The following is a 23,511-nucleotide window of genomic DNA, read 5'->3' on the forward strand; positions in this document are numbered from 1 at the left end:
TCAGGGTGGAAGGCCTTGAAAACGTGAGCAGTGGTGCCCTCTAGTATTCAAAAGAGTGACACACAAAAATATGAAGCTCTGGATGACACACTATAAGAGTGCAGAGTGGGGTCGGCACAGTGTTATAGACCTCCAAACTTCATGTCGCCTTGAGATTAACTCAAGAACAGTGGATAGAGAGCTTGACTGAATGGGTTTCTATGCCATGATGATTTACGGCTTCTATATATCCAAGCCTTACATTGGAGAGCAGTGAAGATGTTTTCTCCCAACTTTATGGGAACAGTTTGGGGATGGAGTCTTCCTGTTACAACATGACTGCACACCAGTGCACAACGCAAGGTCCATGAAGACATGGAGGAGAGATTTTGGTGTGGATGAACTTGACCTCAACCCAACAGAACACCTATGGGATGAACTAGAGTGGAGACTGTGAGCCAGGCCTTCTCGTCCAACATCAGTATCTGACCTCACAAATGTGCTTCTGAAGGAACGCTCCATAACTCCCATAAACATTGAACCTGTGGAAAGACTTCCAGGAAGAGGTGTAGCGTGTGTTAGAAATGCATTGCAGGAAATACCACCGAAGCAGGACAAAAACAGACTATTAATACAAATGTAGGGCATTTTGGACATTAGGCAGTGCGCTTGAGTTGTGGGATTATCTCCCACATGCCTGTTTAACCTTGCAAAAACGTATTTTTCTTTTCCTTTGCATTCTAAATTAAAACCTCTTTAACACCATTTAAATACTATTTACCCCGTTGGTACAGTTCTGTTGTTTCACAATGATGCAGAAATGCTGTTTTTCCCTCAGTAGGAGAAAACACGCCTCTGCTGTTTTATTTTATTTGATGTAGGGAGGAAGTCCTTCTTCAATAACGGCTTCTGCTCTGCTGCCACTGACAGAGATGAAACAAAGTGCTTCAGCCACAGTTCTTGATAGAGATTTTTCATTAAGCAGCCAGACTCCACAGGAACGAGAAGAGGACGGTTTCTATCAGAGGCTGCAGAGCCAAGGGCCTTTATGGGAGACTATGTGGTGAAGAGACTCTTGTGTGAGTGATGAGTCTGCCTGAGGACAAAGGGCCGATGTTCTCGGGACATAGGGTTGGCTTTAATGTGGGAAGGTGCTCGAGAGACAGAATCAAGCCCTAAAGCTCATTCCTGCTCATATATCGTCTTTATCAGCGGGCCTCCGGTGGAGGGCTGGCACCAATTCGTCTGGCTTCTGATGGGACCTAAATCACTGATATTATCTGGTGGAGTCAACAGAGGCAGACGAGGTCGCTTTCTATTTTTGATATGGGGAAAACCTGCAAAGACAGACAGCATAAAGAATAAACGCTGGATACTTTTAACACCGCAAATGTTTGAAGTCTACGTTAAAATCTAGCTTGCACAGAAAGTACAGGTCATTACAGAACAGGTCTGCTGCTCTTTGCAGTTACATTATACATGTTTATACACCACACGCTACAGCAGCATGAGGACGATAATAAGACAAATATTAATGATAATAATTCAATTCAATTCCAATTCATGCTGTTATTATTCATATTAATGGTGATGATATTGTTCTTTTTTTTTTTTTAATTATTATTTCAATTTGCAAACTCAAAGTGAAAAAAGAAAGATGCTGCATACATTTTATGTCAGCAACATATCCATCTTCTAGTAATATTATTGATTATTGTGTGACTTATTCATATATATTTATATATATATTAGGTTTTATTTTGGAGACAGTGGACCGCATCTTGACAACGTGGTGAATGGTGGTGCACAACCTCTGGGATACATTCTCCTCCATTTAGTACTTCGTGGTTATAGCACATACAACAATGCTGCAGGGAGGACAATAAAACAAACCAAAAAAATCCCAGATGGTTCTTTTTCACAGCTCTGTCCACACAGCATAATATTTCAGAGGCCACCAAGCGGATTCTGATTCAATGTGTTAAAACTGAAAGAAAATAAAAGGGAAAATGTGCAAAAATAACAGAAATAAAGATTTAAACTTTAGAGCATTTAACATGACAAACTAATTGTTATGAAAAATTATGAAACATTACCAAAAAGAGAGGGAATATTTATATTATATACACATATATAAATATCATTTTGGTTTTAACAGACTTTTGAACCTTACATTGTTTTTTGGCCACACGGGGGTGCTATAGCATTTATTTACCTGATTATTAAGAAACAGTCATATCAAAGCATTATTCAAGCTTTAAATTCACATTTGTTTTTATTACATTTAGTTGGCTAAAAAAATGCCAATTTTAATGGCATTTCAAAAGGATTCTTTTACAACAGAGAGTCTATAATGTTTTTATGCTTTAAATCCCTGTTTGCTAGATTTAACTTTGCATATGACCACCCAGCCTGATGTTCATGCAGACATGGTCAAGGTGACCTGCTGAAGATAACACTGAGCATCAGAATGAGGAAGAAAGGTGATTTAAGTGACTCTATATGTAGCATGGTTGTGACAGATGGGATACAGCAGCTGAGCATCGTTTAAACACCACAGCCTACCTGAGTATATTTACTGACCATGTCCATCCCTTTATGACCACAGTGCACCATCTTCTGATCATCTTCATCATCTCAAACTGTTTATTTTAATACAACAAATGAGATCACTGCACTCAAATATTTCCATTTCTGGCTCTGTGTGATTCTTTTTAAAAAACAGACATCCATAACATGGTCATCTGTGGCATACAGCTCTGTTTGTGAGCACATATGTCCTGCACACTTGATGTTTAAACCTTCCATTTGAGAGGGCAGCCAACAAGAAGAAAGTTGTCTGAAAGGAAGAGGAGCGGAAATACCTGAGTGGCTCCACTAAGGCTGAGCATCAGATAAGTAAGGATTATTTTGAACTGTTAATCATGCAAAGCTCTTCTAGTAGAGTCTAAAATTAAAATATGGAGCTGGAAAGTTGTTGAACACCAAACTAATCATCAGTTACATTTATTGTTATTTTACTAACAGTACTTATATATGTCGCATGATTATTTTTCACACTGTGGTGACACTTTCCCACTTTAAATGTTGGGTGCAGGTTTATTTACATTTTGCTCTCAGCTGTGAACATTGTCGTGTCTGGACTGCACTTACGCCATGATGCTGGATAAGGGAAACAGCTAAGCCAATAAGTACGAAAGGTAGCTGAATATGAAGACAAAGAGGGGCTCAATCAGGCGGATGCTGTGGGTGAAACATGACGACCGCAGCCACTAATCCAAACAGAAGGCCAAATAAGACCCCGCCCTTTGTGTGATTGCAGCCAATCCCCAACTCTATGTGAATCGTACTCATGGCCCTTGATCAGTGGTCTTTGATCACAGTGTTTTGATCAGTGGTGGTTAATCAATGGTCATGAGAATCTGCATATTAATGATCAAGGAACTGACCTCCCAGCCCATTCGTTCATTCAGTGGTGCTGGTTTAAGTCATTATGCAAATGTACTGTTTATAAGGTTGGAAACCTGCAGTCAGCTGAGACTGAAGAAGTCACTTGGATGAGCGACGAAACATTTCTCCCACTGAAAACGCTACGTCCAGATGAACAGAATCAACTTTTTGTGATTTACTTACCTGGATGATTGAGCATGCATCAAGAAGATATTCATGTTGTCTTACTATTCATATTTTATTCCAGCACAGTTGGTGTGGATCACCGACAAGTTCAACGACAATAAGGGGCTATTCAACTGTTGTTCTGTTTTTCTACTGTTGCAGTTGGAGTCTCCGTCCACTTGGGGCCACAGTTGCCCGTCTGAACCTGCTGACTCTGCACTAGAAGAAATTCCACCGCACCCGGAAGCGCTCTCCGTTCGGCAGCTATTCTGCTATTCATTCAGGCTGCAGCGATTTCATTCAGCCGTTGTTGATCTCTCCGCTTGTATCGGGCGCCTCATTTAGTTCTCCGTGGACAGATTGAAGGAGAGCGAGCATGGCTGGTCGGCTACCGGCTTGTGTTGTTGACTGCGGTACGGGGTGAGTAGGAGCACAATAAAAGGCTAGTTAGCGTTAGCTTGCTTTTCATTGACCACCTAAGCGACTGTCAAACTTCAGCTAACGCCCTATTCAGCCTTCAGGCTGGGGGCTTTTGCTCAGCGCCTCTCTGTTATTCTGAGTTCGTCGGTGAAGTCGGCGTTAATGCCACAAATCCAGCCAAAGTTTCCAGCTGCTTTATTTTGAAGGCTTTTTGTTCTTCCCTCAGCTTTGTCATTGCTGTTAGCTGCTGCTAGCCGCTGAAGCTAATGTTACTTCCTGGAGAAAGCAGCCCTCATATTACACACTTACGTTCGCTCAAGCCTGGAGAAAGTGTCTTATATCCCTGATTGTGTTCCCTTTTAGGTACACGAAGCTCGGATATGCAGGAAACACAGAGCCACAGTTCATCATGCCTTCATGTAAGTAAACAGACCCCCCCGCCCCTCAAAAAAACAGAACAAAAAACAAAACCACTAAAGACCTAAAACTAGTTTAAACACAAGGCAATGTCGAACATGTGGATTTATTTACGTGCTGGGATGCTGTTAGAGAGCATATTTATTATTAAACTGCATTATTCGTTAAGTTGCATAAACACCAGCAGTTTAATGTGGATTGCCTCTGTGTGGTTTAATGCAGGTTAACAGTTTCAGGCCGACTTCCTTTCACCCTAGAGATGTACCAGAGCAGTTAAACTGGTTTCCGTAAGGCTGGTATCATATTGGAACAATATTTTCTTATCAACTCACGCACAGCAGGTTTTTCCTGGCTCATAATGTAAATTCTAGTAGGGAGGGACTGTGGTTGTAAGCATGATTGGTCTGCATATATTTAAGGGAGTGGGTTAGACGTACCTCACAGATCACAAGTTGGACAAAGGATGTTTAATACCAAGACCTCAGAGCACATCCATGGATGCGGTGAAGGAGAACATGCAGCTGATCTGCTGTGGTGACCTCATGAGTGTGCGACGCCATCAAACTCTGAGCAACTATTTAGACAGGAAACAGCTGTCCTGTTTCCACTCGTGTGACTGAGTGTCTAAAATATCTTTGCCAAGCTAATTGTGTCCAGTGTTGGATGATTTTTTTGTTTTTTCTTGAGCCGATTGAATCTAAGTTTGCTCGACTAATGTTATCTCAGGATGTAAGTGCATGATCAATCCTGTTGTTCATAGTTATTTAATAAAATATATTTGGTACTGTGCTGTACCAAATTTTTGTTTTTCTTCCACCCGTAGTATTTACAGTTTACATCGTTTGTCTGCAGGTATTGCGATCAAAGAATCGGCCAAGGTCGGAGACCAGGCCCAGCGCAGGATGATGAAGGGAGTCGATGATTTGGATTTTTTCATCGGGGACGAAGCCATCGATAAACCGTCGTATGCAACGAAGGTGAGATAGACGCCGACGTGGGGGCCGAGTCAGATTTGTGTTTGAGGATCGATATTAATGCTGTTTTTCTCTCTTTGCGTCCACAGTGGCCCATCCGTCACGGGATTGTGGAAGACTGGGACCTGATGGAAAGGTTTATGGAGCAGATCATCTTCAAGTATCTGCGGGCAGAACCTGAAGATCATTACTTCCTTTTGGTAAGACCAGAGCACTGTGGGTTAATGGTAGTTAGAGCTAAGCAGCAGGCAGGGCCCTTCCTCTGTTTTTTCTTGTCTACACCAAACACAAACTTCTGTTAACTGTGGCCTAGAGGGCAAAACACAGATGTTCTCAAAAGTATATTTGCGGGATCAAATTGTCTCAGTGTTGTGAAACTGGTGCGACCTAAATAATATAATAATTCCTCTTGTTCCTATTGGTCGTTTACCATTACATGTCATTACATTACAGTTGAGTCCCTCTGGGCGTGGTTGTTATAGTGACACGGCTTGAAGTACTGTGACGTCATTTGTATGCGACACAATCACAACAAAAATCGCCTCAAAGCACTTCATATTGTAAGGTAGATCCTACAGTAATAGAACAGAGTAAACCCCTACAATCATATAACCCTGTGAGGAAACACTTTGGCGACAGTAAAAAGGAAAAGCTCATTTTTAACAGGAAGAAACCTCCAGCAGAATCAGGCTCAGGGATGTGCAACCAGCTGCTGTGACTGGTTGAGGGTGACGGAGGAAGGTGGGACAAAAGACATGCTGTGGGAGAGAGCCAAAGAATAACAATAACTAATGATTAAATGCAGAGAGGTCTATTAACACATAGTGAGAAAGCTTCCCCAGCAGCCTACACCTACTGCAGCATAACTAAGGGAGGATTCAGGGTCACCTGGTCCAGCCCTAACTATATGCTTCAGCAAAAAGGAAAGTTTTAAGCCTAACCTAAGAGTAGAGATGGTGTCTGTCTCCCGAATCCAAACTGGAAGCTGGTTCCACAGAAGAGGGGCCTGAAAACTGAAGGCTCTCCCTCCCATTCTACTTTTAAATACTCTAGGAACAACAAGTAGGCCTGCAGAGCGAGAGCGAAGTGCTCTAATAGGGTGATATGGTACTACAAGGTCATTAAGATCAGATGGGGCCTGATTATTTAAGACCTTGTATGTGAGGAGCAGGATTTTGAATTCAATTCTGGATTTAACAGGAAGCCAATGGAGGGAAGCCAAAACAGGAGAAATCTGCTCTCTCTTTCTAGTCCCTGTCAGCACTCTTGCTGCAGCAACATAACAGTGGACAGACTCTGGGACCACATTGTGGGTTTGTGTGGAGCCATTTCAGTTTTGATTTTCATGAGGAAGACGGACTTCATAACTGATCGAGAGACGCCACTAACTGGCCAATCGGTGGCATTTAGTATGTTGACATCACATTTTCGGATCACTTGGAGCCCCTGCCTGAACGGACACTAAAAAAGTAATTGGTACTAGCTGCTACCGCCTAATGCAGGGGACTGGTGCAGGGACACCAGTCCACGAGGGCCGGTGTCCCTGCAGGTTTTAGATCTCACCCTGGGTCAACACACCTGAATCACATGATTAGTTCATTATCAGGCCTCTGGAGAACTTCAAGACATGTTGAGGAGGTCATTTAAATCAGCTGTGATGGTTCAAGGACACATCTAAAACCTGCAGGGACATCGGCCCTCATGGACTGGGATTGGGGACCCCTGGCCTAATGAAAGTCGAGCTGTGCCGAGTAACCATCAAACCATCTCAGCCTCGCCTCTCTAATCTGTCAGACGTGTCCGCTCCTCTGCAGAGAGTTTGTTTTCAATACAAACTGCTAGGGAATCAAGAGTACAACAAAAATAGCAACGACCGTCTCGTGTGAACGATCAGCCTAAAATCTTCTGTCTTCCCTTTTCAGACAGAGCCTCCCCTCAACACACCAGAAAACAGAGAGTACACAGCAGAGATCATGTTCGAGTCCTTCAATGTCCCCGGCCTCTACATTGCTGTTCAGGTAAGACTGCTGCAAAGGCTTTTCTGAGTTTTGGAAACAAATCCCTAAAAGTTCAAACCCAGCACTCACAGCTGGTTCAAACACTGAGCTCAGACGTGAGAGCTGCGTGCGTATAATTAGATTTGTGTGTTTGACTGAGAATGTGATTCCGAGGATGTTTTATGGGGAAATGCGGGTTTTCACTTCTTCTTTTTCAAGGTTTCACAGTTTGTTTGGGTTGTTCTTACTTCATATAAATGCACATGAGTGTCCTGAGCGTAAACCTATGTTTCATGATTTTTTTTTCTTCTTCCCCAGGCTGTCCTGGCGCTGGCTGCCTCCTGGACATCCAGACAGGTGGGAGAACGAACGCTGACGGGGACGGTGATCGACAGCGGAGACGGGGTCACGCACGTCATCCCGGTGGTCGGTGTCGCGTCTTTTTTGTGATTATTAATTGCTTTTTAGCTCCCAGCCTCACTTCCGCTCCCTGGAGCTCTAATCCTTTGCTCTGTGGCGTTCCAGGCTGAAGGCTACGTCATCGGCAGCTGCATCAAGCACATCCCCATCGCCGGTCGAGACATCACATACTTCATCCAGCAGCTCCTGAGGGAACGAGAGGTGGGGATTCCTCCAGAGCAGTCTCTGGAGACGGCTAAAGCTGTCAAGGTCAGTACGCTTCATGTTTACCAACCAAAGACAGGTTTAAAAAAAAAAAGAAAAAAAAGCCCTTTTTTCTAATGGCCAGCAGGGGGCGATAAAAGCAGCCAGACTGTATAGAAATATATGGGAAGGTGAGCCTGGCTTTCAGTTGATCTTGGATTGGAGTAAAGATTTTCCTGATGAGTTCATGGTCTCAGTTACTAGGTTAAAGTCTTAATAAATATGAAATTATGCTGCTGTGCAGAGTACAATGGACAATAACGCAGGGTCAGTTCAGTTGCAGAGGGGGTTTCTCATCAGCTTCAACTGCTTTGGTGTCAATTAAATTAACTACAGGAGCACTAGAGAGGCGACAATGAGACAACCCGCAACAAAGGAACGGTTTACAGCTGGAGGACACTCACATTTTTCAGTCCTCATCTTTTCTGACTGTTTTTTAGTAGTTTTGCTTTTGGCTAGTCTCAGTGTCACTACTGCTAGCATGAGACGACACCTGGACCCTACAGAGGTTGCAGAGGTAGTCAAACCCCTCCAGGATGGCACATCAATATGTGCCACTGGCAGAATGTTCGCTCAGAATCAAAACACAAAAGCCCGGCACTATGATTGTGGATTTTCTTAGCGAGTACTGCTGAGGTAAAAGATCTGGGGTGCAGCTGTTCTGTTGCCATCACTCCTGCCTTAAAGCTGGCACTTCGTTACTGAAAGAGGCATCAGCAGGTCATAGCAAGAGTGCGGACAAACCGGGAGGATTATGTGACAGCCTTGGCACACAACTTGAGGGATTGCTTCATCTCTGTTGCTAACTGCAGGGGCATGTTGGCCGAGCTCTGTAACAGAGTTTAGAGCGACAGAGTTTAACTGGGCCTCTGTTCACGAGGACACCTTTTGTGTCGTTGCAAACAGCATGAGCACCAGTTTGAGTCATTGTGAAGCTGTCCTGTCCATGCGGTGTTGTTGTTGTATAGATTTTAATTTATAAATGGAAACTAACTCAAGATGCAGTCTGTAAGAAAACAAGGCAGAAAAGGAAGTGATACCTCTGACAGATGATTGCGTAGTGCTTCTGTCAGGTACTTATCAGTTTGGCCACTAGAGGTCAGTGTGGCATCAGAAGCATCAGAATCTGAGAAACTTTATTAATGCCAGAGGGAAATTGAGTTGTCATAGCAGCAAATATACAACAAACTTCAAGCACTCATATAAAATGATTTTAGAAACAGATGCTACTAGAAGCCATAGTTAAATTATACTGAAAACTGGTAGCCTCTCCATTCATTCCAGAGGTTTAAAACGGGAAGCTCGTCGTTGTTTGTTTAGTTCCATGTGCATTTGTCTTACAGTATTGCCAAATATTTTGTGCTGTGTTTTTAGGAGCGGTTCAGCTATGTGTGCCCTGACCTTGTTAAAGAGTTTAACAAGTACGACACAGACGGCAGCAAATGGATCAAACAGTACACGGGCGTCAACGCCATCACCAAGAAGGAGTTCACCATCGACGTTGGGTACGAGCGCTTCCTCGGCCCTGAGATCTTTTTCCACCCTGAGGTACAGAACACGCGGACACGCTTTGCTCACATTTCCTCTAATTTTTATATATATATATATATATATATATATATATATATATATATATATATATATATATATATATATATATATATATATATATATATATATTTATTTATTAGGGGTGCAACGATATTCGTATCGATATTGAACCGTTCGATACAGTGCTTTCGGTTCGGTACGCATATGTATCGAACAATACAACATTTGTAATTTATTTTATCAACTTTCCTTCTGACGATGCTGTCTGTGTTGAGCGCTCAGTGAATCTGCGTTCGACTACTCCGCCTAGGCTGCACTGTCGAGCGCAGATCCACTGAGCGCTCCACACAGACAGCATAGTCAGAAGGAAGAGTGCAGGGCAAGCTAGCGAGACAGAAGTTAAGCTCTCCTTGCAACATGGACCTCCCCCATTCAGATCTGGCGTTTGGAATTATTTTGGTTTTCATGTGACGTATGACCCTGAAGGTAAGCGAGTCATGGACTAAAGTAAAACAGTATGTTGGATGTGCCATGCAATGCTCAATTACATGGGTGGGAGCTAGTGTGTTAGCGTAGTTAGCTCGTTAACGTGTTGGCCGTCTGGCCCCATGCACGGGGCGATCGGCGGTAGCTCGTTAACGGAGATTTGCCGTGTTGTGGCGTTAAGGTCATTTCAACGAGATTAACCTGAAAGCACTAGTGGGAACACAACGAATATGACTGCACGTTTACACCGACATCATCCTAGTGCAAAGACAAAAACAACAAGCATGCTACTAACTTTAGCCGAGTCATTTAGACAGCTGTTAGCACGTGATTCTCCTTATGCTGCTGAGAATATAGCCCAGAAGAAGCGGATAGTATAGCTTTTATTTTGGAAAGAGACATTTCTCTGTAATAAACTCTCTTTTCCAAAGATGAGTGATTCCTCAATCAGATACAGGGCTCGCAATATCGCTAGCCCGACGTCCTGGAGCTAGCGATTTTTTTCAGTCGGGCTACCAAAATCTATCTCTTCCCTGCCCGTCGGGCTATTGTAGGAAGGAAAAATATATGTCAATGCTTTTGCATTCTTTCAGAAATGTAGCTGGGTAATTATGTCATTGGCATCGGTGAGCCACTGTCAATATGTGACATATTGAAGTCGCGTTTGAATTTGCGCTTGTTTTTTTGCTTTCACTTTGCAATCGTGCGAACTGTGTATAGAGAGCGACAGCACTGATCTGTGAGTGATGATAATTTGTGCATCAATTCCTCTGACATCGTCTTATTAATCGTTAGCTTACTATGCAAACATGACAAGTGAAATCTCCCGCAGCAAGCTTAAACATGTGAGAGGTTGATCGCGCAGAGAATCGCTGAGCTTATGTGAGTGCGTGTGTGAAAGCATTTCAGTTCTGCTGAGCCAAATAAGACAGGTCGGGGTGAAGAAGTGACAGCCAAAGAAAAGCTTACCACAAAACGGAGAAGTTATGACAAATCAGACTATGAGGCAAAAAGAAAGTGCAGCTTTATGGTTTCATGGACAAAATAATTTCTGTGGCTGCAATATGATGAGCTAAATAACCAGGGCTGCACATAAGTGGTCCGCAGGTGCGCATTCGCTGTCAAAATAAAAAACGCGCACAAGGGTTAGGGTTAAATTTAAAAACTGTACTTTTGAGTTAAAATATATATTTATAATTTTAATAAATGACAAATTAAAAAGGCATGAACATTTTATTTTGTATCGAAAAAATATCGAACCGTGACACCAAAGTATCGAACCGAACCGTGAATTTTGTGTATCGTTGCACCCCTTATTTATTTATTTATTTATTTATTTATTTATTTTAACTTTACCTTTTTGTTTTCATCCAGTTTGCCAACCCAGACTTCACCCAGCCCATCTCAGAAGTGGTGGATGAAGTCATCCAGAACTGTCCCATCGACGTCAGGCGTCCTCTCTACAAGGTAAACGCACACCTGTCTGCTTCTGTTTGAAACATGGACACGCAGCACATAGCAGTAATTATTTTGTGTTGTGTCACAGAATGTCGTGCTCTCCGGAGGCTCCACCATGTTCAGGGACTTTGGCAGACGCCTGCAGAGGGACCTGAAGAGGACTGTGGACGCACGACTGAAAATAAGCGAAGAGCTGAGCGGTGGGAAGTTGAAGGTAAGGGGGTAGAAGTAGCACGAGGAGCTGATACAGGCAGCTTCACATAAATCTGTGAAACATTTTGCTCCGCAGAAGAACTCTTTCTTCCAAAGCCTGCAGGCTTTTCAGTAAACTGTTGAGCACAAATCATCTTTGTTTTGCAGCCCAAACCCATCGATGTGCAAGTCATCACCCATCACATGCAGAGGTACGCTGTCTGGTTCGGAGGATCAATGCTGGCATCTACTGTGAGTATTTCAAGGACATCTGTACTTTTGCACTGCAATCAGTGTTTTCATCATAGTAGTAAATACCCTGTAGTTACACTCTCTAGTTCTAGTGATGTAAGCTGTACGCTTTTAACTCCATAATATATGCACACCGTTAGTACCCATGTGTCCAGTACTTACTCGCTTTACTACCCAGTACATACCCGCTGAACTATCCAAAATGTATTCTCTTAAGTATCCAGTACGTAAAAGAACTTATTTTGTAAGTTTCCTATATGAAGGTGCGCATTAGAAAGAAAGCTAACAGGCTTCTTTTGCAACATTTAAGCCCTGAATTTCTTTGTTTACACTGTGATGTTTCCAAAATGTTATTCAGTATTTAAGTTTGCTTTGTTACATTTGTGTGTTGCTTCTGCAGCCCGAGTTCTACCAAGTGTGCCACACCAAGAAAGACTACGAGGAGATCGGGCCAAGCATCTGCCGCCACAACCCCGTCTTTGGAGTCATGTCTTAGGCGATGGAGAGAAAGAATGCATTCAGGGGAGGCCAAGAAGAGGAAAAACAAAAAACGGACGATGCAAGACCTCACGTGCTGTGCAAGTCCCTCCAGCCTTTGCACGGATGCTCCGACAGATTATTTGTATAGAGCTACAGTGGACCAAACAAACTGCCAGAAGAGTGGCAGCATCCTCACAAATTAGAGGAAAGAGGTGACTCAGCCCAAAGGATCCTCAGATAAAATGTTTACTGCAAGTAGGCTGATGATGATGATAATAATAATAATAATAATGATGATGATGATAGGTGATAAATCTTTAATTTCTGCGTGCCTCATATATGTACTTACTCTATCCTCACAGGATTGTAAAATGTAATTAATCAACATGAGTCCTGTATAAATGCAATTCTGTGTATATGGGTTGGGTTGTGGTATGTGTTCTGTACTCTAAAAACTGAAAGTGTAACGGTTGTTTTAAGAAACACATCATGCTTTGCTACGCGATTACTCAAAAGCTTGGAGTCACTTTGAAATTTTCTTGTTTTAGAAAGAATATTAGATTTTTTAAAATCTCATGTAACATGAAGTGGATCAGAAATGTATAAATAACTCTGTAGGCATACTTGGGTCCATTTTCTGTAACCATCACTCCTCTTTTAGTGGCATATAGTGTTCCCCAGTTCAAATTTCGCATGTTAAAAGGCCGCTAATTATGCTAGCCTGACTGAAAACTGTCCCGCTGATTTAAAAAGCCATGCGTTTAGTTTTATCGATGTCTGGGGCATCATCGTTTGGGGTCAGTTAAAGTGGAAACAAACAAGGCCTAAAGTGTTCTCGTTCTAAGAACTGAAGATTTCAGTCTGTGGTGTGTACCAATCCTTTCTTCGAAAAGCCGAATCTGGCTTCAGCCACCGGTGCTGAAGTGAATGCATAACTGACTGGAAATAAGTGCATCTTAGGGCTGAGAGTCTCACAGCTTCTCAGGTGGCAGCATCTTTAAATGGTACCTGTAAGAGTAACACTGTTCCAGTTTGTAAAGGGATAGTACACACTGTTGTATGACAGTTTTAATTTTTCTGCAGTTTTCATACAGAGAAAAGACGAATGGTTCAGGTTCATTGCCTCTTTAATCAGCACAGCGTTCAGCTTCGCTATCATTATTGGAAAAGTTTTTATAAATACATTTATATCTAAATGACCAGTCAACCTTTTAACAAGAACAAAATGTTCTGCTGGGTGATAAAGGAGCGATGCTTGCTGAAAACGAGACCCTGCATGAGCCTACATCGATATTTTAATAATTCGAGAAGCCTCTGTATGTGCATGTGCTCTTGGCTTGTGTCAGCAACTGTTCATCTGATCCACTTGTTATTTGGCGGGCGTATTGCTGGGCTCCCAAATACGTGCAGTATAAAGTGCAATGAAATAATCTGGATGGGCGTTCCTCGTGAGGACAAAGTCACTGCTCTCACTAACTGTGAGGAATCAGGGAACATCTGTAAATGGTAGCTACTCACATAGCACGCACTGCCCTGCTTCCATTTAAATTTATTAATAATTTGTGATGAAACAATTAAATCTCAGAGCTTCTCTTTCAAGGACAGCTTTTTTTCCAAGTGACCCCAAAGGCAGCCTTTCTGTGCAGCAGCTTTATGATAATCAAATGGGTGCAAGCATTAAAAAAAAAGAAGGAAAAAAATAGAAATCACCAAAACAAACTGACCATTCCCATTTCCTTTGGTTTTTTTTAAGTACCCTCAGTACCTGGAAGAAATATTTATTTGAATTTACATGAAATTATTTGCTCATGTTTGTTTCTTCCTGGTTCCTCCTGCAGCATTATGACAAATCACCACCGCTTTGCTCTTTTTTTTAAATTCCCCCCCCCTCATTTTGTATGAATCATCTCTTGAACAACCCGTCTTTGAAGGAAAAACAAATCGTATTAATATATGAACATGCAGTTTGAATGACTTGTTGGACTGTCACTGTTGCCTAGATCTGTTATACTGGATAGCCTTGTACTGTACCAAATCTGGATTTCAATGCTGGCATTCCAATAAACGCCAAGGAGATGTTTCTTCACGTGTTGATTTCTCTGTTTTGGGCTTTATTATCTTGTTTGCTTTGCTTCTATTTTTAAATGTACCCATCCTATTTATGTGTGTCTGAGCCCTGGCCTCTGTAACTGTATCCCTTCCAACATATGGTGCACATTTATTTTAATTCAGCCACCTTCTTGTGCCCGATTGGTCAGCAGTAAAAGGGAAGCCCTGTGTAGAGTGTCATGCGTAATCGACATGTCCAGCCTCTTAGGAGTCTATCAGACTTTTTAAACATGACATGCTAATAGAGTAAGAAAGAGAAGCACCGAGACGGAGGAATCTGGAAAGATTTAAACATGTCGTCCAGCCTGAGGTTGAAGGTGCTCCTCTTCTTTGCTCTATTCTTTGGAGCAACAGGGTTTCTCTTCCTGATTCTCTCCTGTGGGACTGAGTACTGGCTGCTGGCTGCAGAGTCCTGCAGCAACCCCGGAGAACACAGCCTGAGAGACGGGAAGAGCAACGTGAAGGTATTTGAACTGTGCAGGAGCGACGAGTTGATTTATGTGATGCCTTTTAAGAAAGGGAAACAGTAGTTTATGAGTAAAGATGTATTTATTAACATGCGTATTTAAAATAGGAATATGCTTTGAAATATAAAAGTTACAAAAACAGACTGAATGACTAACATAACATGGAAAACTGTTAATACGCAAAATTTGTCATTTAAAAAAAATGAAAAGCAGATTTTTCCACATTAAAATATGTTTATTTATTAGATAAAACTTAAATGATAGCGTAATGCTGTGAATTTGTATCTAAAATTTGAGTCAACATCATCAATTTATAAAAGAAATAAGTAAAAATACACAAGAATGTAATTTTTTTGAGCTACTGCAACTGTATTTTAATGGAATACAGGAATTTTTGTTTTTTTATTCATGCAAAATATTTGGTGCCCAAAGTGCTACCTTTTTTTATGGGTTTAACATAAACAAACAACAACAACAAAAACACTCAGTATAGGATTGCACCAGCCAGATTTCTCCTGCATGGCTAAGATCAAAAGATTGTTACATCTTTTAACACAAATCTATTTTTTCTCATATTTCAGGCCATTTAAAAGACAAAAGTGTGTATAATGTTTTATTATATTTTAAGAAATAAATGTTGACAAATGTTAGTGCAATGCTAGTGATTTTCCATTAGCTCTCCCAAAGCTGATTTGGGCTGAGGGGCCTGGCAAACCTTTACCACTGCATGGAAATCACTGGACCAGAGGCCAGTACTTGGATTATATGGCAACAGCGTTACACTTCTAATCTGCACACAAACATAAAATGATTTTGTAACAAAAAAGACTGAAAGAGCAAAATAATACTAAAATAGGAGTATAACAGGGTAAGTATAACAAACCAATGTGTCAACATGTTACATGATGCCATTATTTTGTCACAGTAACCTTCATCACCATTGTCAGGCTGCTTATTACACATCACTTTGTTGCTGTCATGCCGCTAGTGGACCGGGTGCAGGCTCTTGTTGCCTAGGTAACCTTGTAACACCCATGTGAACTGTGTTCTTCGCTGTCATTGGTAATCGCTTCAATTGTGCACCTCAAAGTTGAGAAAAGTTTAACTTAATGATGACAAATTTTATATATATTCAGTCAATTTAATTGATTTTTGTGGAGTAGCCCACAGCACGTCCTATATACTGTGTACCATGGGTTGCATTTCTGGCTAGTTGGTGATGTTTCACACCACTGACCCTTCACATTTGCAAAACAACCGATGTTATTTTAGGCCCTGTGCATGAGAAGGGGCTGAAAAATAGACATATTGTGCATCAGATACGTTATCTATGACTTTAAATGTCTCCAAATTCACTTTGTAGCTGTAGACCTACAAATTGAATATTTACATATAGTGTCTCTGGATGGTGATACTTGAGACTTAAATGAATGGACAGAGAAAATCAAATCTCGGCCACATGAGAGAAGATGAGGTCACAAAGTTCAGTGTGCCAACTTGCAGTATTCCCCCAGTTGGCTTTTGCACCACTCCCTTCAGACCGCACATGTGCACTTTTTTATGGATCTGCATTCAGATGATCAGGCTTTTATTCTTGCACTGATATCCTTTTGTCCTTTGTCCTGATAGTTTTTGCATTGCTTAAAATTTCAGTATTCTTTCTCTTCTTCTACTTTTTGGCTGCTTTAACTTGATTATCATGCACTCTAGATTCATTTGAGACTCTGTGAAGATCAAATTGACACACAAATTTAAAAAAAAAAACGCCAATCCCATCAGGATGTTTTTGAGCATGATCCTCTTTCAGTGTAAGCTAGAAGAGCTCCAGTGGAGGGTCTCTGGGTGCAAACTTCCTCAAATGTGTCTGTTTGCTGGCAGCCGATGGACCCCCAGTCTTTTTCTGTAGCAGGCTCTGGTTACCCTGACACAGTAAACCTGCCTCTTATGCTGTATCCCATAACTTAAACATCTCCCTGCCAGAAAGCACTCACTGCATTTGGATCTTGTTCGTTCTCCACACATTCTTGTAATGAAACCTGGGAGATGAGTGGCTCTGGAGTAAAATTCATTGAGGTATTCATTAAAATTGGCTCCAAACACGGGTCAGAAACAGGGTTTATTTCCACAGCTCTCATCAGATGTTGTTTTCTGATCCGACAGAATTCACAGGGTGTGACCATTTTCCATGAGGGTCTGTTCTGGCGGTGCTCCTACACAGCCTTTTCTCACGATTACTCAATATGGGACCTTTGGATCTGTGAGAACCTTCATTACGTGTTTTATAAATGGCAAAAATAACACAGTGAACCTTTAATTGTGACAGCTGCCTTTCCCCCCTCTTCAGCAAACCAGCCTCTACCAAAAGTGTGCGAGGTCGCTTTCCTCTTCCCTTTTCCTGCTAACAAGCCGGTAGAGCTGTGGGATGAGCCGCACAAGTTTCCTGGACAGCCTGTTGAACGCAATGCGGCCACTGGTTGGCATCACTTTGTTATACAAGCGGCACATTGTCACTGTAAAAACAGCACTGAGCACTGACTGGCTGTCGTGTTTTCCTCAGTTTTCAGGATCTGCTGGACCATCTTCTTCGTCATGGGTTTGGCGGCGATCATCATCGGTGGATTTGTTGTCATCTGTGCCGGCCCACTGACCAACCACAAGCTCTATAAAGTGGGCGGGGCTCTACAGCTGCTTGGCGGTAAGGCTAAATATAGAATTGGAGGCTTCTTCTCAAACAGATCCTCAGAAGCTTTCTTCAGAAGGAGACTATCATGAGAACATTTTAAAGTATGTTGTGAGATTTCTGCCCCCCAACAGAAGAAATTGTATAATTTACTCCATTTGTAATGACAGTTTTGGTCACAGTCCTCTTATCCAGTGTCCACCTGTCTCTGAAATAGGAGAACTATTTTTGTCTGGTCCCTTATTCACTAGAGATCATCACAGCAGGTACACTTTTGCCATCTTTTCCACTCCACATGCGCTTTCTGACACAGTCTGAAGGGAATATGGGTCTCTGGCTAGAATTGAACCAGTGACCTTTCTCTTCCCCAGTGAATCTACAAACCACTACACAGTGAAGCCAGTGTTCTGGCTTTGATTTCTATGACTGGCCAGGAGTGCTACAGCAAACGTAGCCATTAAGTTGTTTAAAGTGGCTTCCACCGCTCATATCCACCTCCGTATTTGTGTTCTTCTGCTCTAATTGAGTATCTTTGCATGACTGACAGATCAAAATAATCCTAATTTATCGTATGCTGGGCAAACCCTGCCCTCTGTAGGCCACTTTTTCTGACCAGATTCAGTTTTTTAACAACACCTTTTTTTTACTTGTTTGGATAAAATGTGTTTTAATTTAAAAATCTATTTATGTACTTTCATATCTATGATAAATAATGTAGGATTGTTAAAAAATATTATATTTAATCTGCATAACGTGCAATAATTTTGATTAGCTGATTCGGAAGAATTTATAAATAAAATAAAATTTTGCACAACTTCAAAGACATAAACATGTCTTTTATTTTTAATCCTTTTAAGTAAAGTAGCTTAATTCTAAAAATCATTATAAACATTAATGAATGTTAAACACAAAGTTTCTAGTGCAGATTTGGCTTTGGAATAAAAGAAAACATAAAACACAAATTGTTCATGTTCAGAAAAATATGTTTTACAATTTTATTTTCAAAAGATTTTAATGCTTTCAGCTACACTACAACTAATGTAGAAAGTAAGATTAGTAGTATTAGTGGTATTAAATTAGTTTTAGTAGCATCAAAAAATAAAAATATTTTAACTAGAAATCACTGAAACTAGAAATAATGTAACATTTAATAGAGGTTCACATTTGTTAGCTAACACTGCCTCCAGGTCTGTGTAGCTCAGTTTTAAATGAGAACATGTTTGGAGGTTGTGTTTGAGGAGTTTTATTTTCTGCACATTTAACGGTTTCCCTGTTTTGGTGTATTTGTTTGCTGAAGCTCTTGGCTAAACGTTTATCTCAAGAATGTAATTTGAAAGTGTGCGGTTCCAGCTAACCCCAAACACCAATCATCAATACCTTTAGTCTCAGGACATCCTTTCCTCTTCTGCAGAGATCACTCAAGTTAAAAAATCGGAAAAAATCTTTGTTACGAGCCAACATTAGTATGAAAATATTGGTAAGGTCGCAAAATTTAGAAATTAGAAGGGAGGAAAGCCTTTCCCGTGCTTTGGCAAACATGTGAGCCATGTAAAATGTTTTTATGCATGCTTCCAATTTCCTGTTCTACGCAGAGGAAAAACTGAAGAAAAAACAGTCTCATTTCACAATGACTGCATTGTTTGTACTTATGAAGCGGCACGATTTATTGTTTTGCTTTGAGCAGTCAAAACAGGCAGTAAAACACGACCTGCTGTGCCACTGACTGGTAAAAACCTGTCCTGCAGGTTTACACGTGTCCCACGGAGTGAGGACAAAAGTGTAGTAGATGACACGCTGACAAAACAAAACAAACAACACAGTATTTAACAGAAACACATCAGCTGAGAAAGGCTGCAACAGACGTTTTGTAAAATGAGTAGAAATATTTAAACTGCAGATGTCATCTGGCATTTTTGCTCCCATTACATTCTTGATTCTCCTGTAAAGCCTGGTTATTATGTCTGTATATCTTATATCGATCAGAAGCTGAATGACCTGCACTGTTTCCCGTGTGTCTGTTAGGCGTGTGTCTGTTCATCGTGGTGGTGATGTATCTGATGTGGATCCAGGTCCTGGACACTCTGGATCAGTTTACCCTCCACCAGAAAGCCTCTCGCTGCCCGTCTTTCCATCTCAGCGTCCAGCACGGCCCCTCGTTCTTCCTGGCTCCGGTGGCCGTCTTCTTCTGCCTACTGGCCGGCCTCCTCTTCGTCCTGGTCGGACGAAGCATCGAGAGTAAAGAGCTGGACAGCACGGACAAAATCTCGGAGATTTCGACAGATGAGCTGTGAATACAGACAGTCGACTGGTTCAAAAGTTCACCGCTCCACGTGTCTGGAGTGAAATGCCGTGTGCTTGGTGTGTAGATGAGTTGCGGATGTGGAGCTGATGATGCTTGAGAAGAAAAACAAATGTTTGTGGCTTAAAATCAGTCACAGGAGGCTCCTGACGAATCTGATTTTGTCTTGTACCATCGACTGAATGCTGTGATTTTTAGTCTTTTTAGTTGTCTCGTGTGTAGCAGCACTGTAAGCATTAAAGAAATGCTTACAGAGTCCTGGCCAATGATATTCATGCTGTTACCATCCTTTATATACAGTTTACAGTCCATTCAGATGATAGACTGTATATAAAAGCTGGACATAACCAATGTGATGTCAAGCATTGGCATTTGAACTTTCCTTTTTGAAGACCTAATGTTATCATGGCGCCAGAAGTGACCATATCTGGAGTGCTAAGTGATTACCTTGGTTAGTAAGCTTGCATTCATAAACTGCACATATCTGCTAATTAGTACTAAAGAAATACCAGAATTTAATTCGCCAAAACTAAATCAGGCTGCATTATTAATCAGATAAGTTGATTTAAAGTTATCCAAAAGGCATCAGGACCACAAACACAGAGATGTTGAGCTTCGTGAGGCCTCGAAGAAAGCTAATCGCTACAACTGCCTGAGTAGGCTTCAAGCTCCTATTTGAAAATTCATTCAACAGGACTGTTGTTTAATTACAGTAAAGTTGAGCATTACAACAGTCTGCTTACATCATAACATTATAACAGTATAGCTCACACTGAGTCATGTCGGCTTCATTTTTCAGGTGGCCGCCACTTCATTTAAAGTGGAAATGTTGATTGTGTTGTTGCTGTGGGGAAAAAGAAATAACTGTGTGTTTGTTTTTAATACAGTGACATTTGATTGACTAGTCAAATGGTTTATGCCATTATATTTTTCTCTGATCTCGTTTTGGTTAGAGATTTATTTTGTTTTTGTTTTAATTTACGTGATCGTATCGCGTGTGCTTGAATTACTGTTTACCTCATTGTTGATACATTCTTTTGTTGTAATTGAAAAAATATACAATTACACAATATAAAAAGTTAAGAGAGGGCATCAAACCAACGTTCATACAGGACAATTTTCAACACATCAAAAAGCGTCATTTACATTAAAGGCCTAAACCTTGTGCTCTTTCAGGTTTGTTAGTCATTAACGTGTGTTACTTAAGATAGTAGGATTTAGAGGAACTGCAGGACTTACGTGGAAGTCCAGAGAAGTTTAATATGTAAGAAAAGCTGGTTGGAAACTGAGCTGTTGAGACTCGTTTTAAGACATTTGACAGAAACAAAGGGACTTTGCCATTACTGTGATGTACATGACGGGACTTGGTGATCCATAAAAGTAGAGTCGACCTCGTAGGTTAAAGCTGCACGGACCTGTGATGGGAATTTTTGCGGTCACCAAACTGAAACCAATGTAGGGGCGTGTACCAACGGGCGCGTACGGGGTTAAAATCAGTTTGCTTACTCAAATATTTGTTCAGTTTCATGTTCGACATTTTACTCCAGTCAATAAACTACTGTAACTTTACATTTACTGCATTTTGCTGTTTGTAAAGGTTCGTTTTTTCTCTACTTCTACTCAAAGATTTCATTGCATTGACACAGCATACGGATAGTAATCGAGCATATGTGCATATAAATGACGACCAGAGAGTTCAGATTTCATCTGTTGACAGTTTAAAGCCACAGTTTTTACTCTGTCGCAAGAAAGTAACTTTTTTTCCCCCAGTGAGTAATATAATTCTTCTAAATAAAAAACTATATTCTCAAAAAGCTTGATGTTTTCAAACAGTTATTTAGGAAACTGAAATAAATTCTAGACTCATTAGAAAAATAATGTAATTCTTCAAGCATTTTTCCATTTTATGACCTATAACTAAAAGAATTTAATTAAACAAATGTATTGAAAATTATAAGAATATTCTGTGACTTATAAATACTGTGCATCTCTCGGTCTAGATAAATACATGCAGCATGCATCATGGGGAAGATTGCTGACGTGACAAGTGTCCAGATGACACTCATCCTCGGAGGGTAAGCTTAGGAAGTCCTTGCTGAAAAGGCTGGCTGTTTGGGAAGGTGACTGTAAGGAAAGGTTTGGTACAAAAAGCTGCAAAAGATACAGAGATGTGCTGGCGTTAGAGGAGCTTCGATCACTGAGTGCAAAATCAATGCAGCGCTTCATGCCTCCATAGACTGAAAAGAAGATTTCTGCAGGGAAAAGGTGCAGTGATTTGTTGAAACACGTACAAACATACATATAAATACAATATATAAGGCAAAAACAGTTTGTACAATTCTAACAAGCTTGAAATTCGATATTTATTTTTCAGCACAGTCTGAACTCTCTCATTAAGTCGTCTTCAGGAATAGTTCTCCAGGCTTCTTGAAGGACATTCAAAGCTCTTCTTTGGATGTTTCTGCCTTTTGTTCTGTTCTCTGTCAACATGATCCCACACTGCTTCAATAATGTTGAGGTCCGGGCTCTGGGGAGGCTGATAGTGCTCCACTGTGTGATTTTCTATCCAGTACCTGGTTACTTGTTCACTAGTACTTGATTATTATTTCTAGCAAATATAAAGATCTGGATGGATCACATCAGGATTAGTATGATTTAAGAGTAAAATCAGAGGCAAGCAATGCTTGACAGGAAGTCACTCCAACCGTACAGCGATGTCAAAAGGACCAAAACACAGAAAAGCTTCCATCAGTGAGGATAAAGTTAGTCATTGCAAATGATTTTTCTAATCTATTTAACAGATCCCATTGTGATTAATGCTTCCCCGCTCTCACTCTGCCTTTATTATAATTGATAAATCAAGTTTGACAAAAGTTGAAGAGAGGAAGGCCGCTTCAGGGTGCGTGGAAGCAGTGAGTAGATTGAGTGTGACTGTGGCTGCCTGTCATGAGGACATCAGGCTGAAGATCTGAAATGCTGGGTCAGAGGGATGGGGATAATAATAAATTAGACTGTCATAATCCATTTTCTGATAGGAGGGCTGCTTTGGCCTTCATGTAAAGACGTCTGGCAGCCACTAGAGGGCAGAGTCGGCTCAGGATAGCGTTTGGAAGCGTTGCATCACCTCATTAAAATCACTCTTATCCCCCTAGTAGATTCCTTACGATGATGTCCGACAACATGGCAGTGAAATGCAGAGTCGCAGTGCACACATCAGATTAGGTTTGCTAAGGGAGGGAAGCAGGAGTGAAATTTGTAAGTGATAATTAAGTCAACTCATTCAATTTTCTCTCACAAACAAAAGAATTATTATTTTTTCCTTCCCTTGAAATTAAGTATTACTAACATTATATCACAAGGAGGAGGAGGGGGTGGAGGCCCACAGTCACACCTTTTATAATTGGAAAAGGCAAACAGAAGTGAGACCTCGAGATGATACAGTGACGAAAACGAGTCTTTCATTATTCGTTCA

The 23,511-nt window shown here is 41.1% G+C and overlaps 2 protein-coding genes across 2 annotated transcripts; both read left to right on the top strand.

Annotated features, from left to right (window-relative positions):
- Nucleotides 1-3,771: 3,771 nt before the first annotated feature.
- On the top strand, nt 3,772-14,570 carry LOC113016588 (actin-related protein 3). The gene is made up of 12 exons (XM_026159501.1): nt 3,772-4,014; nt 4,378-4,433; nt 5,284-5,408; nt 5,495-5,605; nt 7,328-7,423; nt 7,721-7,828; nt 7,928-8,071; nt 9,440-9,613; nt 11,477-11,569; nt 11,649-11,774; nt 11,921-12,004; nt 12,405-14,570. Exons 1-12 carry the CDS (start codon nt 3,971-3,973, stop codon nt 12,498-12,500), a joined length of 1,257 nt encoding a protein of 418 aa, XP_026015286.1. The 5' UTR covers nt 3,772-3,970; the 3' UTR covers nt 12,501-14,570.
- A 201-nt stretch (nt 14,571-14,771) lies between these two features.
- On the top strand, nt 14,772-21,619 carry LOC113016681 (transmembrane protein 182-like). Its single transcript, XM_026159691.1, has 5 exons — nt 14,772-15,057; nt 17,221-17,317; nt 17,405-17,533; nt 17,618-17,755; nt 19,763-21,619. Exons 1-5 carry the CDS (start codon nt 14,887-14,889, stop codon nt 20,029-20,031), a joined length of 804 nt encoding a protein of 267 aa, XP_026015476.1. The 5' UTR covers nt 14,772-14,886; the 3' UTR covers nt 20,032-21,619.
- The last annotated feature ends 1,892 nt before the right edge of the window (nt 21,620-23,511 follow it).

This window comes from Astatotilapia calliptera, chromosome 23 (genome assembly GCF_900246225.1).
Source record: "Astatotilapia calliptera chromosome 23, fAstCal1.2, whole genome shotgun sequence".
In the NCBI taxonomy this organism is placed as follows: Eukaryota; Metazoa; Chordata; class Actinopteri; order Cichliformes; family Cichlidae; genus Astatotilapia; species Astatotilapia calliptera.

What these genes read in the sequence shown, in the direction of transcription:
- LOC113016588 (XM_026159501.1), top strand. Translation starts at nt 3,971, where the DNA reads ATGGCTGGTCGGCTACCGGCTTGTGTTGTTGACTGCGGTACGGG. An exon ending in GCCTCTACATTGCTGTTCAG is followed by an intron (nt 7,424 to 7,720) that starts GTAAGACTGCTG and finishes CTTCTTCCCCAG; the next exon opens with GCTGTCCTGGCGCTGGCTGC. An exon ending in AGATCTTTTTCCACCCTGAG is followed by an intron (nt 9,614 to 11,476) that starts GTACAGAACACG and finishes GTTTTCATCCAG; the next exon opens with TTTGCCAACCCAGACTTCAC.
- LOC113016681 (XM_026159691.1), top strand. Translation starts at nt 14,887, where the DNA reads ATGTCGTCCAGCCTGAGGTTGAAGGTGCTCCTCTTCTTTGCTCTATTC. An exon ending in TGAACGCAATGCGGCCACTG is followed by an intron (nt 17,534 to 17,617) that starts GTTGGCATCACT and finishes TGTTTTCCTCAG; the next exon opens with TTTTCAGGATCTGCTGGACC. An exon ending in GGCTCTACAGCTGCTTGGCG is followed by an intron (nt 17,756 to 19,762) that starts GTAAGGCTAAAT and finishes TGTGTCTGTTAG; the next exon opens with GCGTGTGTCTGTTCATCGTG.